The sequence below is a fragment of the Amphiprion ocellaris genome, chromosome 9 (assembly GCF_022539595.1).
Source record: "Amphiprion ocellaris isolate individual 3 ecotype Okinawa chromosome 9, ASM2253959v1, whole genome shotgun sequence".
NCBI classification, from domain to species: Eukaryota; Metazoa; Chordata; class Actinopteri; family Pomacentridae; genus Amphiprion; species Amphiprion ocellaris.
This window is the reverse complement of record NC_072774.1, coordinates 1,323,949-1,342,950: the sequence shown is the minus strand read 5'-3', so window position 1 is coordinate 1,342,950 and position 19,002 is coordinate 1,323,949. Positions and strand designations below refer to the sequence as shown.

The 19,002-nt window shown below is 36.3% G+C and overlaps 1 protein-coding gene across 1 annotated transcript; it reads left to right on the top strand.

Annotated features, from left to right (window-relative positions):
• The first annotated feature begins 3,799 nt into the window (after positions 1 to 3,799).
• On the top strand, positions 3,800 to 12,695 carry josd2 (Josephin domain containing 2). Its single transcript, XM_055013939.1, has 5 exons — positions 3,800 to 4,070; positions 4,392 to 4,520; positions 7,187 to 7,312; positions 9,185 to 9,379; positions 10,203 to 12,695. The coding sequence occupies exons 2-5, from the start codon at positions 4,399 to 4,401 to the stop codon at positions 10,306 to 10,308; spliced, it is 549 nt and encodes a 182-aa protein (XP_054869914.1). The 5' UTR covers positions 3,800 to 4,070; positions 4,392 to 4,398; the 3' UTR covers positions 10,309 to 12,695.
• The last annotated feature ends 6,307 nt before the right edge of the window (positions 12,696 to 19,002 follow it).

Genomic DNA, 19,002 nt, shown 5'->3' with positions numbered 1-19,002 from the left:
GATTTGTTTTTAACACAAAGACACCACAAAAGAGGCACAAATCTCCAGCTAGTCTTAATTTTACAGGGCTCCAGACTGCGACTAAATGCTCGCATTTTGCGACTAAAATTTGAGACAGTGAGTTAATTTTTCATCTACTTGTGCATGTGCGACCAGTAAATTTGCCGATTTTTTTTTTTATTATTATTGAATATTTTTAGTTGCTGACAAACTTCTGCTCCACACTTCAGGCCAGTAGTTGACGGTAATGAAATGAGCTGGTTTGCTAACCCACATTAACTCCAAAAGAAGAAGAAGGCGGGTCAGTGTGTGTGAGAGCAGTGAAGCTCCTGATGTTTCTCAAAGCCTTTATTTACATTCAGCCGTCAGCCTTATTTTGAAAATAATTCCCCTTTCTGTCCTTCCCTCCTTCCTTCAGGAAACACCATCAGAACTTGTCTCCATTCCAGCTGCTTCTCAGTTTAGACACATCCTTTACTAGACAGCAACAGCTGGAACTGTTTTCTTTCATCTTTACGTGAATTTTCGGACTTTTCGCCTTCATCATGTCAAGAAACCACTTCTTAGATAAACACTTCCTGTGCCGCTGGAATGGTGACAAAATAAAAGCCCACAACATTAAAAATACACCTTCAAAATAAAAGCCTGGAGGGAACGATTATTTTAACACTAGCAAAACAAAGGCTTGCCAGAAGTGATGAACCTATCAACAGACCTTTATAAGAGTCATTTACACGTGATTCAGTATAAATACATAACATGCACATGCATAACACACGCCTGTGCTCAGTGCAAGGTCATTTTTTATTAAAGATTACATCCGTCAGAAATGATACGTCAACTGAACAGCCTTGGAGGAGGACTGAGCTCTCTGAGTGCTTTTCTTGCTGTGTCAACTGTTGCACAATAAAATGTGAATTGAAAACATTATAGTTTCTGCATTTATTGTTCAAGTATTTATGAGTAATACAGTGAAAATGAGAGGAAATGTGAATATATACTTGCAAGTCGATTTTGGTGTGCGCCCCTAAATTTTCTGCTCGTGCTCCTAAAATTTTAAGTTAGGGGCCGCTGTGCTCCTAGGAAAAAACGTTAGTCTGGAGCCCTGTTTTAGCGCAGGAATCAGTGTTTAGAGACAGAAGAATTACAATACACTATAAATTTCAACCACAAATAATCAGTCAAAACGACATTGTTCATGTCTGTAATTTTAATCCCAGATATTAAATGTTTAACAGCTTGTCAGAAACATCCATAACAGGGGTGTCCAACATGAGGCCCGTGGGCCACCAGCGGTCCTCCAGAGGGTCCAATCCGGCCCTCAAAGTGTAAAAATTACAGAGAGGACATTAACTGCAGATTGTAAATTAGTAAAACTATAAATTTAAAATCATTTCTAGACCATGACAAGTTCAGAAAATAAAACTTTTGATTGTTCATTTGTCATTTTGTATCTCATTTTTGTCATTTTATGTCTTGTGTTTGTCGTTTTGTGTCTTGTTTTTGTTATTGTGTCTCTTGTCGTTTTTTCTCGTTTTTGTCGTTTTGTGCCATTTTTGGAATATTTTGTCCTGTTATTGTCTTTTTTGTCTGACTTCTGTCATTTTTATGTTTCTTTGTAATTTTTTTGTCTATTTTGTTTTGTGTTGTCTCATTTTTGTTGCTTTTCCATTTTTTGTCACTTTGTAACTTTATTAAATTTTGTCTCTTTGTTTTGTTTTGTCTCATTTTTTGACGTTTTGTGTCCGGTTTTTGTTGTTTTGCGTCTCGTTTTTGACGTTCTGTCTCGTTTTTGTTGTTTTGTGTCTTGTTTTTGTCATTTTCTGTCTCGTTTTTGACATTTTGTGTCTCGTTTTTGTCGTTTTGTGTCTCATTTTTGTTGTTTGTGTCTTGCTTTTGTCGTTTTCTGGCTTGTTTTTGGCATTTTGTGGTGTTTTTGTCATTTTGTGTCTCATTCTTGTCGTTCTGTGTCTTGTTTTTGTTGTTTTGTTTCTCATTTTTGTATACTTTATCTTGTTTTTGTCTCTTTTGACATCCAGACTTGGTTGTACTACATCTGGAGACAACAAAATTACAATACTCAATAAATTTCAACTACAAATAATCATTCAAAAGAACATTGTTGGTGTCTGTTATTTTAATTCCAGATATTAAATGTTACACAGCTTGTCAGAAACACCCACAACGTCATCAAAAATAATTTAAAAAAAACTCTGTGAGCCTGAGCAGACGCTCTGAAGCTGCAGGAAAAGCCCCCTTCGCTGCACCGAGGACACAGTGTTCCTGCTGAAATTGCTCTTAATACCTGCTACCGAGTTTAGTACAGTAAATGTGAAAGACGCTGTGATGATTCAGTTTACTACCCAGATAAATATCCAGCTTGTCACGACTTCAGACATTCATTTACACACACATGGAGGAGATCAAGCTTTAAACAAACCAGGAGCTCCTGTCGTTTTAGAACATTTCAGTATGTTATTAATAAATCATGAATCAGGATAAAAACATTCATTATATCATGAATCCAGACTCACCTCTGTGTTCTTAAACATCCAACAAATGGAGGCTAATTTTCAATATGAAACTCCTTTATGTGATGTTTTAGGGTCCTTCGAGGTATCAGCTGTTCAAAATCTGTAATCTATATTTATGATCGTGTTTCTGGAATTTGGTCATTTTGATTTACGGTGGATTTACTTTGACTAACAGGTTTCTTCTGGCTGGAAATGGAATAAACAAGTAAAATACAGTATAAGACATTGTGGAAATGTAGTGATTGAATAAAAAGGTGTACACCACTTTATTTTTTTCAAATATTCAAATATAGATATGTTTATTTTTTTATTTCAAGAATCGTCTTAGGAACAGATTTCACAGCTACATTTATTTATTTTGTAGAAATACTATGTGATGACTTAATTATGCAGTGAATTACTTCTGGATTTAATTTTGATTCAGAATTTTTGATTTTATATATATATATATATATATATATATATATATATATATATATATATATATATATATATATATATATATATATATATATATATACATATAAAGTTGCTCTATATTATTTAACCCTCCTGTTGTCCTGCAGGTCAAACTGACCCGTTTTAAAGTTTGAAAATGTAGGGAAAATAATATATTTTCACAGTGAAACTTCTGATGTCCACATTTTCAACATTTTTGGGAAATCTTTGAACATTTTTTGGTGGAAAAAAAGAAATGTTAAAAATGTTTCTTAAGAACATTCACATAAAAATCAACCAAAATCCAGCGAATTTCACTAGATTTCGGTTGAGTTTTATGTGAATGTTCTTAAAGAAAATATTAGAAGTTTTACTGATATATATGGAATCACTTTAGATATTTTTAGGATTTTTGGAAGATTTTGGCTCATTTTTTGAAAATATTTACAAGAATTTTCTTGCCAAATTTGGACAATTTTTTTGATAAAACTTTTATGGGAAACTTTTAAGGAATTATTGGAATTTTCTTCCTGAAGGTTTTGCAAATTTTCAGAAATTTGGGGAATTTTTTGGCTGAATTTTTGGATTTTTTTCAGACAAGGAAACTGTATTTTTTACACACACACACACGCACGCACGCACGCACACACACACACATACACATACACACACACACACACAGATATTTATTTCATGGGGATTCTTTGTTTATTTAATCATGTATTGATTTTTTTTTTTAAGTATTTAATATCGATTAAATGCATTAAAAAGTGGTGTGATGCCAGAGCTGAGCACTAGAGGGCGCTGCTGCTTTAACATAGACTGTGTACAACTCGCTGGTTAGTTAGTTATTTAGTTAGCGGTAACTAACGCTCCTCTCACCCGGGTAGCACTGAACCCGTCCGGCCAGATAAGGTTAAAGTGGAAGTTTCCCTTCCCAGCTGCTGTGAGTCTGTAAACGGGCGTGACGACAACAACAACAACAACACCACCACCACACCACCACCACCAACAACAGCAGCAGCAGCAGCAGCAGCGCTTCCTGGATGTAGCTGTCCGCCCCAGCATCAGTTTACCGGAGAACCGCTTCATCAGCAGGTCGGTGGCTTCTTTTACCCGCCGCTCGGGGGATAATTCTCCGGTTTTTCAAACTGTCGGCAGTTAAACTCTTCGCTAAAACCGGAGCTCTTGTCGGTGTAGCCGCCGCCGTTAGGCTGAAGTTCCAGCTAGCTGTTAGCATGCTAACTAGCATGCTAACTGCTAACTAGCATGCTAACAGCTAGGTGGAACTTTAGCTAACAGTTAGCTGTTAGCAGCTAGCCGTTAGCTAAAGTTCCAGCTAGCTGTTAGCATGCTAGCTGCTAACGCTGCTTCTTCGTTTTCTTTTTTTCTTTTTTTCTTGTTCTTCCTTTTCTTTAGCTTTAGCATGAGCGAAGGAGAGGTGTTCCATGAGAAGCAACGACTGGAGCTGTGCGCGATCCATGCCCTGAACAACGTGCTCCAGGAGCGGGTGTTCACCAAGGAGACGGCCGACGACATCTGCAAACGGTGCGGCTCGCGTTCGTCCGGAGGGTCGGTGTGTGTGGAGGGGAGGCTGGGAGTGTTCCAGAGCAACAACAGGAGCATTTAAACTGCAAATATCTCAACTCTTAGGCTGGATTTTACTAGTTTTAGTCTAAAAGTAGTTTCTCAGTCACTAGGGATGTAGTTAGTAATTATTTTTAATATGTTTAAATCAGCTGTTTGGTCAGAAAATGGTGAAAAATGTGTTTACAAGATGACAAATGTCTGGTTTAGTCCAAAGATCTTCACTTTACTGTCACAGAGGAGGAAAGAAACCAAAAAATATTAATTAATCGGAAAAATGTGACTGTTTTCTCTTTAAAAAAAATTTAACTCAAGAACATTCTACAATCAGCAACCTGATCAGCTCTCTGCCAAGGAGATGTGCTGCACTGTGAGGCAAATGGTCTCACCAGGTACTGACTGGTTTTCTGATCCCCAATAATATACAGTAAAAACTGCACATTTAGTGTCCTTTTACTGTGGCCAGCCTGAGGCACATCTGTGCAATAATCAGCTGTCCAATCAGCATCTTGATCTGCCACACCTGTGAGGAGGATGGATTAGTGCTCACCAACACAGAATTAGACAAAATTGTGAACAATAGTTGAGAGAAAGTTGAGAGAGACCTTTTGTGTTCATAGAAGTCTCAGATCCTTGAGTTCAGCTCATGAAAAATGGGAGCAGAAACAAGAGTTGAGTTTATATTTTTGTTCAATGTCCTTAAACCTGTAAAACTCACTGAAATACAACCTTAGTTTTATGTTTTTTTAAATATTCCTTTCAATTTTATATATATATATGTGTGTGTGTGTGTGTGTGTGTGTGTGTATAAGGGCTGGGACTTTAACGCGTTAATTTTCATTAATTAATTACAACGACAACTTGCACCCTCAGTTCCCTCATTTCTGGTAACTGATGAACATTCCAGCCCAGTAGGTGGCGGTAATGAACCTAAAGTCTGTTTGTAGCCATGAAGAAGAAGCACAGGAAGTACTGAGTGAAGTCGGGCACTGGGGAACAGTGAAGGAAGACCAGATTGAGCTTGTTGGACAGAAAGTTTCCTTTTAAAAATCTTCCTGATGGCAGCTTGGATAAAAGCCTGGTTGTGTGTAAACTGTACAACAAAGAGTTTTCTGATCACTGCGTCACTTCAAGCCGACGGTATCACCTCAATGTAAAACATATTGCTGTTAGCACCAGAGCTAACGTTAGCTACGAGTCATGCTAACGGCTAATGGTGTAGCCATCCCATAATAGACCACTTTTCTAGACAGAGCTTGAGTTTACAGAAAGTCTTAAAATGTTGAATAAAATCACTGTAATTGCACTTAGATTTGCAGTAATCTGTGAATGTAGCAGACAGATGAAAAATGCAGATAAATAGAAATGAAACATTTTTGTGGTTTAAGTTTTTATTCCATCGAGGCTCTGCCTCCTTGGAGGAGGAATAACCTAAACAACAAAAATATCTCTTTTAATAACTTAATTATAAACTTTTTGTTTATAAAAAAATTACATAAATAAAAATTGATATTCCTATAAAAAGAACCATCAAAATTCCACCATTTATCAGACCCAGAAAAGATGAAAACAGAATGAATCTCTGGATTTTCAACTTTCTGAAGCTCCTTGAACTACTTATGCTGATTTTATGTGCCATACAGTGGAAAAAACAAGTAAATTCAGGCTTTAAGTCATCAAAATCACTTTTTTCTATATGTCCCATTTTCCTTTTTTAAAATAAATTTTAAATTATAAACACGTATATGTCTATTCATTGATTCAACTGTCAACCACAATTTTATTGGAATTGAAAAACTTCACTTATTGTGTCAAATATTGCTATTTGAGAGAACTGCAATTAATTGTGATTAATTAATTACAAAACATGTAATTAATTAGATTCAATTATTTAATCGCGTCCCACCACTTTTATGTATATATATATATATATATATATATATATATGTAAAAATTGCAATTTTTAAAATATCTTTTATTTTTTGCTCATTTCCTTCTATATTTGTGCGTGTGTGTGTGTGTGTATATATATATATATATATAAAAAAACTTGCAATTTTTAAAATATCTTTTATTTTTTGCTCATTTCATTCTATATTTGTGCGTGTGTGTGTGTGTGTATATATATATATATATATGGGTTTTTATATATATATATATATAAAATTTTTGTTGGGGTTTTTTTTTCTATTTTTTTCTATATTTGGGTCTTACAGGATTAACACAGTCAAGATGTCAAAGAATTATCTTAACTTGTGGTGCTGTGGTGGCTCTTTCTGGGGTAAACCAGTATCTACTGTAACACCTCGGTGTTTTGAATCTAATATTTACCTGCAGGGTAGAAGAGCAGTGCTGAGCTTTCAGACAGCAGCATTTATTGTGTTCAGTCTAGCTGCTGTTTTCAGCCTCTAAACACGAGACGGGATGAGTCACGATGCTTCTGACAAACAAAACACATTTATTAGAGCAAAGCGGAGAAATGCAGTGCCGCTAAATGGATGATTGTGTGGGAGGAGGCCGGACCGTGGAGATGGAAAATGACAATGATTCTGGCAGAGAGGAGCTTCCCACGTCCCCCCAGCAGTGGGATTCAAACTGAGAGGACTTTTTGTTTTAAATCTCTGCAGGTTGGCGCCCCAGTGTGTGGTGAACCCTCACCGCTCGGTGCTCGGTACCGGAAACTATGACGTCAACGTCATCATGGCGGCGCTGCAGAGCCGAGAGCTGGCGGCGGTGTGGTGGGACAAACGCAGGTGAGTGGGAATCATCCATCCATCATCTGGATTTAAGATAAATCCCTAAAGTGTGTCAAAAATGTGTCCAAAAGTAGGTTAAATCCATCCCAAATGACTAAATATTGTCCAGAATGCATTGAAAACAGTCCAGAATGACCCAAAATTTTAGTTTTGTTTACTTGAACTTTTCTAAAATTCATAAAATTTGTTTAAATTGCGTCGGAAATGACTCGTTTATCCAAAATGACAGAAAATAGGTCTAAAATGACTCAAATGTGTCCAAAATAAAGTCAGATTATGTCCTCAAGGACTGCAACGTTGTCAGAATAGTAGTTTTGTTTACTTGAATTTTTCTAAAATTCCTAAAATTTGTCCAAAATGTGTCCAAAATGAGGTGAAATCTGTCCCAAATGTATAAAACTTGTCCAAAATGCATTAAAAATAGTCCAGAATGACCCAAAATGAGTCTAAAATGTCATTTTAGACTCATTTTGAATCATTTTCAGAACATTGTAGACATTGAGGACACAATTTGACTTTATTTTGAAAATTTTCTAGTCATTTTAGACTTTTTTCTGTCATTTTGGATCAATTTTGGATAAACGAGTTATTTCTGACGCAATTTAGACAAATTCTAGGAATTTTAGGAAAATTCAAGTAAACAAAGCTATAATTTTGGGTCATTCTGGACTATTTTTAATGCATTCTGGACAAGTTTTAGTCATTTGGGACGGATTTCACCTCATTTTGGACAAATTTTAGGGATTTTAGATCAGTTATAGTCATTTTGAACTCGTTTCGGTTATTTTTTTAATGTGATTTTGGGCATTTTGTTAACAGTTTTGTTTACTTGAACTTTTCTAAAGTTCATAAAAATTGTCTAAATTGTGTCCAAAATGAGGTGAAATCCGTCCAAAATGACTCAAGTTTAGCCAAAGTTGATCTAAAATGACAGAAAAAAGTCTAAAATGTGTGCTCAATTTATTTATTTATTTATTTATTTAAGATGGGACAGTGCATATTAATCAACATGAGTCAAGAAATGTCCACGTGTAAATATGCCAGATTTAGCCTCGAGGGCTAATTTTCATCCGTAGTCCCAGGGCAGGTAGATGTTAAAATGACACAGGACAAGGCCACACAACAGAAAAGTTAAAAGGTTAAAGAGCAAAGACAGTGTAGACAGTAGATTGAAAAGAAAAAACTTACATGCAGATAGCAAAGATAAGACATAATCAAACAATACACAGACCTTAATAAAAAGTAATACTAATGATAGGAAAAAAAAAACAGCATTCTCAAAACAGTAGTTTTGTTTACTTGAGCTTTTCTAGAATGTGTCCCAAATGGCTAAAACTTGTCCCAAATGCATTAAAAATAGTCCAGAATGACCCAATATTAGTCCAAAATGTCATTTTAGACTCATTTTGAGTCATTTTGAGAACGTTGCACTCATTGAGGACACAATTTGACTTTTTTTTGGACACATTTGAATCATTTTAGACTTTTTTCTGTTATTTTTAATGAGTTTTGGATAAACTTGAGTCATTTTGGATGGATTTCACCTCATTTTGACACAATTCAGACAATTTTTATGAACTTTAGAAAAGTTCAAGTAAACAAAACTGCTAAAAAATGCCCAAAATGGGCCCAAAAAATAACCAAAACGAGTCCAAAATGATTAAAGCTGATCTAAAATTCCTACAATTTGTCCAAAATGAGGTGAAATCCGTCCAAAATGACCTACGTTTGTCCAAATTGAGTCCAAAATGACAGAAAAAAAGTCTAACATGACTTTGTTTTGATAAATTCTGACTCTTGTCGGTTCATTTATCAGGAAAAACCTTCTGAAACTAACAGACAGATTTAATTCCTCCTATTTGACTGCAGGACGGTTCAGAGTCTGGTCATGTCGAAGGTCCAGGGCTTCATCCTCAACGTCCCGTCTCGGGTCTCTCTCGGGATCGTCTCGCTGCCTCTGAGGCGCCGCCATTGGCTGGCGGTCCGGCAGGTGAACGGTCAGTACTACAACCTGGACTCCAAGCTGAAGAGTCCGGTCTGCATCGGGGGAGAAGCAGAACTCGGGTACGGAACCAGAACCTGTGTCACATGGGTCTTACATCATTTGTTTGTTTGTCTCTAGGATCAGATCACAGCTCACTGGTCCCTTTAGGGTTCATTTTATTCATCGCTTTTAGACTCATCTGGTCCAGTTTTCAACTTTTTATCAAAAATCCTCAATATTTACACAAAAATCCTTAAAAAAAAAAAAAAATCAATAAATCAACTCAAGATTGATGACGTTAAACCTGTCCAAAATGAGTTAAAAGCTGTCCAAAGGGACTCAAAATTGTCTAAGCTGACTTGAAACTTGACTGAAGGACTGAAAAATGTCCAAAAGGACCCAAAATGTCTTGAAAGGTGTCTGAAATGTGTCTCAAATGAGTTAAAAGCTGTTCCTTAAAAAAATTGCTGTATTTCTAAAAAAAAAGAAAACATGCTGCATTTCTGAAAGAAAAATAAAATGGTCCATTTCTAAAAAAAATAAAAATGAAATGCTGCCTTTCTTTAAAAAAAAAAATCTGCGCTGCATTTTTAAAACGAAAAAAATGCTGCATTTCTTTAAAAAAAAAAAAAAAATAGAAAAGAAGCTGCATTTCTTAAAAAAAATAAATAAATAGGAAAAAAGCTGCTTTTCTAAAACTAGAAAAGCCCTCAGAGAACAGTATTCCTCCAAGGCTGCTCATTCCCCCAGCCTTGGAGGAGGACTGGGCGGCCTTGGAGGAGGACTGAGCGGCCTTGGAGGAGGACTGAGCGGCCTTGGAGGAGGACTGAGCTCTCTGAGGGTTTTTCTTATTATTATTGTGATTATTCTAATAAAGTTTTTTTTTTTTTTTTTCACTTCCAGGACGTTTCTCAGCGAACAGCTTTCTCAGGACGTTGCAGAGATGCTGCTGGTGGTCCGGAGGGAAGTGGAGGAGGACGGCTCGTGGCTGAACGCCGACAGGAAGTGACGCCTCCGGACAGGAAGTGACTCCGAGTAGCATGATGGAAGAAGAAGAACTCCTCTGGGAAAATGACAGACTTTTTCTTTTTGTTTTATTTTTTAAACAAACACCTCGTTTTAAGGAAAAATGTCTTCAGGGAATGCACTAAAATAATCTCCACAGAGGAAAACCCAAAGAGAAGCAGGGGAGGCGTTTTACTCTCAACAGCTGCTCAACTGTTAAAGTGTTGCTGCGTTTTCCACCCGACTCTCGGTACGTTTTGAAGCCGCTTTCCGCTGCAGGAACTCGTTTTAGGGCGACGCTGAGCTTTTAGCTGCAGGAACGTTTCCAGTAGAACCTCATTTATAGAAGAAAGAAGCTCTAAATCTAATGGTTAAACTCTGACAGGACTTCAGGTGACTTTTATTTATCTTCTTTTTGCCGTACAGTTGTGCTCATAAACTTACATTTGCTGGCAAAAATAGTGAAATATTGTCCTTTTTTAAAATAGAAAATGTGTTTAATCATAGAAAAACTTTTCTTTCATTTAGGGTTAGCAGTCAGAGTTATTTATTGTCACACAGGTTGTATTTGTTCTGATCATTCATATTTTTATTAAAGAATATTTTACTTATTCTGCCGGGATGTAAACTTATGAGCTCAACTGTATATTCTAACATGACAAACCTCCATTGTTCTGCTTCTGGAGACGCAAACGTCTAATTTTTCAGCATATTTTGCTGCTTTTATGTCAAAAAAGGTCACATTTAGTTCCTTAGTTTTAAAAATCACACAGAAGTTACATTTAATCTCACGTTTAGCTGTTGAAAAATGGTGACAGGGCTGCAAAACAAACATTTAAAGGACTAAAAAATAAGAAAAATGTTCATTAATCTGATAAAATAACGTGTGTGCTCTGTTCTGCTTCCAGCTGCAAAACCTAGACTGTAAATGTGTCAACAATGACATAAATCTGGTCAACAATTACCCAACAATAGTCCCAAATGACTATAACCTTTCTAAAAGTCCTAAAAATTTGTCTAAATTATGTCAATTTTGGATAAACCTGAGTCATTTTGGACTCATTTTAGGATAGTTTTAGTCATTTTGGACTTGTTTTGGTTATTTTTTTGATGGTATTTGGGTCTTTTTAGGCATTTTTTAGCAGTTTTGTTTCCTCAAACTTTTAAAGACAAACACTTTAAGGACTCTAAAAAACGAGAAAAATGTTCATTAATCAGTCGTGACTGAGCGAATTTCCGGAATACTTTAGTTTTTCTGCATTCAGTCCCCACATTTATTAGTTTTTAAATGTTTTTATTTGCCCGCTAACGGCCGTTGCAGCTGCAGAAACAGCTGTAATATTCTGAGTTCCTGCGGCGAATTCTCCTTTTAGTTTGAACACTGGGACGAGAACCTGACTGGGTTCGTCTGATGACACTTTATAACCGGACGGCCTCTCTAACTCTATGCACTGCAGCTGGATGTCGTCTGTCTCTGTCTCCTACAGGTACCTGAAGGCATCGCCGTGTGAGGCGTTGAAGGACCACACTGCCGTTTCTGCAGGTTTTAATCAGTTTACTGCACAAAAATAATCCAGTTTTTAGAGATTTAAAGTCCAGTGATCCACCTCAATGGACACACTGCCGGCTTTTATTTCACTTTTTATTATTATCGTTTGCCGAAGCTGATGGAAATAGAAGCCGACGTCATGTTTGTTTAAACCGACAAGAGCTGCAACTAACAAGTAGTTTTACTGTCGATTAATTAATTTGGTCTCTAAAAAGTCAGAAAATGTTAAAAAGGTCAGTATTTCCCAAAATCCCAGATTAAAAATAACCCAAAAAATGTGAAAGTTAATCTTATAAATACGTGCTTCAGTTACTTGACAAATCAATGAATTATTTCACCTGTAAACACTTCAAATATTTGATAAACTATAAATCTAAAGACTGGAACAGATAAAACTAAGGATTATATGATTGTGAAAACATGAAAAGTTGATGTATTTAATTCTGCCATCAGGGCTGCAGCTAATGGTTGTTTTTCGAGTTTTTTTGTCTCAAATGTCAGAAATGTGAAAAATGTGAATCAATGTCTTGTTTTGTACAGAAATATTTAGCAGAGAAGGAAAAAAACAAGCTGCAATTAGAGAATTTATATTTTTTAAATTAAAAAAATGACTCAAACTGACGATTAATGAACTAGTTGACAGTAAATCGATGATCGTTGCAGCTCTACAGTAAAACTCCTCTTAGTTAAAGTTTATTTTTGTGTAAAAAGGTGCAGAAACGGCGGCTCTGACTGTATTTAATAACCTCTGTTTGTTCCTGTTGATCTATGCATATCCCAAACCAGAAACACACTAGTGACTAACTCAGAGGTTCCTGATATTAAAACTTATTTATATTTCAGTCCAAAGCTCTGACGTGTTTTCTGTAAATATGAGCCTCAATAATCAGGGATCATTAATCTACTGTCCAGTATTCCATCCATTATCTATACACTGCTTAATCCTCATCAGTCGCAGGGGGGCTGGAGTCTATCCCAGATGACTCAGGTGAAGGAAGGCGACACCTGGACAGGTAACAGTCTGTCATAGGGGGCTCTCTCTCTCTCTCTCTCTCTCTCTCTCTCTCTCTCTCTCTCTCTCTCTCTCTCTCTCTCTCTCTCTCTCTCTCTCTCTCTCTCTCTCTCTCTCTCTCTCTCTCTCTCTCTCTCTCTCTCTCTCTCTCTCTCTCTCTCTCTCTCTCTCTCTCTCTCTCTCTCTCTCTCTCTCTCTCTCTCTCTCTCTCTCTCTCTCTCTCTCTATATATATATATATATATATAAATAAAATGATTTAGCAGCTAATTTAGTTTTTTGTAATTTTACCATTTTAAATTTTATTCAATATTATTAAAATTCTAATAAAATTTTCAATTTATTAGAAATGAACGACAAATATCAAAACATTTTTTTAAAAAATGTTGAATTTCAAAAATTTAACATTTTTAATAAAAATATGTAGACACAAACAAATACAAATTACATTTTTTTGTTTATTGTTTACAAGAAAAACTAACAAAACAATACTTAAAATGTCTTATTTTTATGGAACCAATCAGTTTTAAGTTTTTAATGTTTTTTCCTAGAATTTGTTTAGTATTGTGGCTGTGACTGTACTTAAAGAAATTACTTTAACTATTATTTGGATTTTTAAAATTTTATTATTTAAATTTTTTTATTTATAAATAATCTTTAATAATTGCTTCATTTTAATTATGAGAAAATACAATTTTATGTTGCTAATTAAATAACATTTAAATAAAAATTAAATATATTTTATTTAAATTTAATTTTAGCTTCATACATAAATATACAAATATGTGAAATGGCTGACTCTGTATGATGGGTTTCTGACAGGTCACCAGGCAACATCTTTTTATAATAATGACAAACATACCTGCATTCTACAGGAGTGATTTTCCTCATGTGCAGGTAAAGATGTGTGAGGAGCTTAGAGATGACAGGAGCAGGAGTCATCCTCACTAATTCAGCTTCTACCTAGAAACAGAAAGACCACAAACAAACACACTGATAGACTCTCAAACGTTCAACCTCACAGCCTCAAAATATCTGTTCAGGAAGTGTTGTGTTTCTAAATTCTGCTGAAAGCATTGACAGACATTCTCTTACAAGGTTGTGTAAAAAGCAGCCTGTCCTCTGAGCTACTGAGAAATATTCCTGAGCAAAGTTTCTACGTGTAAATCAGCTCAACAAAAACTAAAGCCTCAGCCAGAGATAACAGGTATCACAAATTATAAACAACTTTCTTTGTTAACTCAGACTTTCTGCTTCAACCTCACATAAAAAGGGGAGTTTAACTCATCAGGTGACTGAAAATGAACGACTTGTGCAGTTCTAGATCCAAAAGTAGGATGTTTCATCTCATGTTTTACTACAAATACGTGCAGTAATAAATAAATACAATGGCTGGTTGTTAGTTTATTCACTATTAATGTCACTTTATATACTGGATTGAACTTGAGCAGTGGAAGAGAGAAGGAATTTAATGAAATTATGGAGACATTGCACAATGTTAAGCGCGGTTTAAGTCAAACCAGCTGAATGTTAAACTGCAGTGTAGCTCAACGGGTTTCAGTTAACCTTAAAGTAGAATAACTTCTTTTAAAAGCTAAAATACACAGCAGAGAAATACAGGTTGAGAAGTTCCTTCTAATAATGAGGACAGCTGCAGCAGCAACTAACACAGGTGTTCAGCAGTAAGTTAGCCACCTGTGTTAATTAGCCCGCTAGCTAACTTAGCCGCTTAGCTAGCTAACGCGTACAGACCAACTGCTCAAACACGACAAAACACAACTCTTCACAAGTCGCTGACTTAACGTACAACAAAACAACGCTACTGGTTAGAAGTATTTATCTTCTTACCGTGTTTTACTCCAAAAACAAGAGCAACAGCAGCCAGAGATGCTAGCAGACGTGCTAACCATAGATACATATAGCAGACTAGATACTAGCACGCTGTCTTCTGTATATCTATGGTCTGACCAATCACTGCTCTCTGGCTCTCAGTCAGTCTGACCAATCACTGCTCTCTGGCTCCGCCCTCTGAGAATCTTCTTGTGGTTTGGCTCTACACTTGCCAGATAAATACACGGACCGTTAGAAATTATTTAAAATAAATTTTAATTTGTATTTTATTTTAAAATGAAATACAATTTTATTTTATTAATTAAAAATTAATTTTAATTTTAACTGAAATAAAAATTTTAATTTTCTTAAAGGTAAAATGTATTAAATTTTAAATATTAAATTTAACTTTTGAAAAAATTTAATATTTAAATTTTATTTGTATTTTTAAATTTGTATTGTTTAATTTTTTTTTACTTTATTTTTTAATTTTTTCAAAGAACATTTTTTACAGACAGTAGCTTTACAAGATGCAGATACAGACATGAACAAATATGTAACAGTGTCGGGAGCAGCAACGGTACAGAGGATTGGAGCACAGTACTGGAGTCCATAAGATAATAATATTGTTTTTCTAAACCATCTATCAGAAACAAAGTGGGTTATCACCTCTTGTTGTGAGGTATGTGTCTCATTTTTCCCAGAGAGCATCGTATTTATCCTTTTGGAGTCTTAAACTGAAAGTCATGCGTTCCATACGCTGGATGTTTGTGATTATTGCTTCCCATTGGTCAATAGTAGGAGGTTCCCCACAGAGCCATCGCCTTGTTATGGCCTTTTTACTCGCTACCATGAAGATTTTTAGGAGATACTGGACACCTTTAGGTAAGCTTGTGTCCATATCCCCAAATAAAATGACATGCAAGTGAATTCAGTATCGTAAGACAGGATTTTTCTGACGGCACCATGAACACTGTCCCTGAAGGGTTTAAGAATAGAGCATCCCCAGAATATGTGTGTATGATCTGCTTCACAATGGTTGCATCCTCTCCTGCATTTGGGTTGTGTCCCAGTCTGTTTGGCCTTTTGTTTTGGAGTTATAAAATATCTAATGCAGTTTTTCCATGAGAAATCCCTCCATGTATGTGAGGCAGTAGTTGTGAGTTGTGTGTTAATTATGTTTGTCCATTTTTCAGGGGCAATTACAATCCCCAGTTCTTTTTCCCATTTTGTCTTTATGTAGTTTGTTGAGTGGCCTCTTAATTCCTTTATGTACCTGCATAACTCTTCAATAATCTTTCTGGACAGTTTTGTATTGTAGGCTGTTGGGTTTAAACCCAAAAAGTAAACACACAGCACAGGAAGGAAAGACAGTACTCACGAGCTCAGATCTTTTACTTGCGGCAAGGGGAGACAGAGACTGTATGCACTGCTGCTGCAGCCTTCCTTCTCCGAAGAGTCTGTATCTCCTCTGCGTCTTTTATTTAGTTTCAACCAGTCATGTAACATGGGGCGGCATCATGCGTTAGCATAAGATATATTAACAGAGAATAGTGTCACTTACATTATCTTATCATATGGAACATGTCAACCCTGTTCTCATGTTTCTACTGTGAGTACATACAGATTACAGTTAAAATGTACATGTACTTCTCAACAAGAAGTGCTTACATATGCATAGAGATACCTTTACAGTCATTCAATGATAACCACAATGAACGTAAGTATAATTCTTCTAACATAGGCCCTGATGAAAAGTTGTGTTACACCCGATAGATTTTTTGGTAAGAGTCCTTTAACATTTTTATCAAAATAAAGATGGAGTTGGATGTATCTGTAAAAATCCTGTCAAGTAAAACCAAATCTGTCCGACGTGGTTTTAAAATCTAAAAGTTCCCTGTTATTGACCACTAGGCACAGTGCTATGACACCTTGTCTCTCCCACTGAATGAACCCTCCTCCATCCCCAGCAGCTTTAAAGTCTGGGTCATATATTGGCCATGTTAAGATTCCAGTTTCTTTCTGAATGTTAAGTTGTTTTACTATATTGAACCAGGTATCTATAGAAGACCTAACCCACTGGCTCTGGATATCATATTGTTTAGCAGCCAATGGACATCCAAGCAGGCTCTGTAGAGGCCTATCTAACAGTGACAGCTCCATGGCTTTCCGTTTTGAAACATATTCTCGGTTACACCAGAGCATGAGTGGCCTTATCTGTGCTGCTAAATAATGGTCTTTGAGGTTCGGTAAGCCCATCCCTCCACCGTGTTTCAGCAACTGCAGAGTTTTGTATTTCACTCTAGGGGCTTTGCAGTTCCAGATGAACTGAGAAATCACCTTGTCCCATTCTCTAAACTGATTGTCTGGAATATGAATGGGTAAAGACTGAAACAGGTAAAGTAGTCTGGGCAAGATATTTGTTTTTATCGCCATTATTCTGTAACCAAGATCCATGGGCAGAGGGACCCATCTGTCCAGGTCCTCTTTTATGTGTCTATTAATATGCATGTAGTTTTCAGAATATATCTGAGATCTGTCCTTTGTTAACGTCACGCCTAAATATTTAATAGAAGCAGAATCCCAGTTAAATTTATACTTATTTTTGAGATCTGGTGATGGGGTAAAGTTCAACACCAGAGCTTGTGTCTTATCAATGTTAAGAGTATAGCCTGACAAGGCTCCATACGTCTGCAACAAATCCCTTAACCTGGGAACTCCAGACTCTGGGTTCTAAGACTGACTAAAACGTCGTCTGCATAAATACATATTTTATACTCTGTCTCTTTTATTACGATACCTTCTAAATCTAGGTCTTGCCTAATGGCTGGAGTAAGTGGCTCAATAAATAGATTAAAGAGCAATGGGCTGGCTGGACAGCCCTGGCGACAGCCGCGCTGCAGGTGTATTGTTCTGGAGAGACCTCCATTTACTTTGATTCTGGCCATAGGGGATGTATATAATGTTCTGATGCTATTGATGAACTTCTCGTGGAAACCAAATTTTTCCATGACTTTATAGAGGAACTGCCACCCCACCGAGTTGAATGCTTTCTCTGCATCCATACTCAGTAAGATTGCTCCAAGTTTTTCCTTTTTTATATATTCAATGGTATGTAGGGTCCTCCTTATATTGTCCTGAGTCTGCCTGCATTGGATGAAACCAGATTGGTCCTCATCAATCAGGAAGGGCATCGTCTCCGCCATTCTTTTTGTTAAAATAGCTGCAAAAATTTTATAATCCTGGTTCAGGACACTAATGGGTCTATATGCTCCGCATTCTGTTAAGTCCTTACCCTCTTTTGGAATTACTGAGATTGTGGCCTCCCTCCAAGATGGGGGTAGAACTCCCTTCTTCAAGGTGTAATTGAAGCTCTTTTGTAATACTGGTATTAATTGTTCTCTGAGTGATTTGTACCATTCTCATCAGTCCCCGGAGATTTACAGGACTTCAGAGAGGAGATAGCCTTATCACTTGCTCCCAGAGATACTTCTTTAATTAGTTTGTCATTTTGCATTTTGCCAAGAGAGAGCAGGTCCAGCTGATCCAGGAATTCTTCAACCTCGCAAGCGTTGAATGTTGTAGGCTGAGTATACAAAGCCTGGTAAAATTTCTCGAATGCTTTTTGTATTCCTTTTAGTTTGTATGTTACCTTTTTAGTAATGGGATTTTTAATTTTGTAGGCTTGATTTTGTGTTTGCTGTTTTCCCAGCCTCCAGGCTAATATCTTGGAGGCTTTAGAACCTGCCTCATATGTCTGCTTTGTAAATCTTAGTTTTTTTTCTATTTCGTCACAATATATCTTATCAATTTCTTCTTTAATTGGCCTCATTTGCTGGAGTAATTGTGGATCCCTGTTTTTACTGTGTTGTTCGAGATCCAGAAGTTGTTTTTGCAGTTCTAGGAGTCTTTGGGTTTTTGCCTTTTTAATAAAATAATAATCAGTAAAATAATCAGTCCTTGAGTAGGCATTATGTCGATTTGAGTAAAATGTATACTGTCTGACGTGGTTGTAAAAATCTCTCCAGACATCTATAAAGCCAAGATCTTGGACTCTTCTTTTAAACCATCTTTCAATGTTGGTGATTTTCCTTTTTTGGTTAGTCGTGTCCAGCCTTGGATTTAGGGTCATGTTGAAGTCACCAGCATAAATCAGAACTCCAGCAGTTTGGAATGCTATTAATTTGAGTTTTTAAAAAAAAAAAAAAAAAAACATTCTGTTGCTACCTGGAGGCGCATAAACATTTTACAAAGTCACCTCTTTATCATCTAATTTAGCGTTCCCCATGATGAACCTGCCCTCTTTAT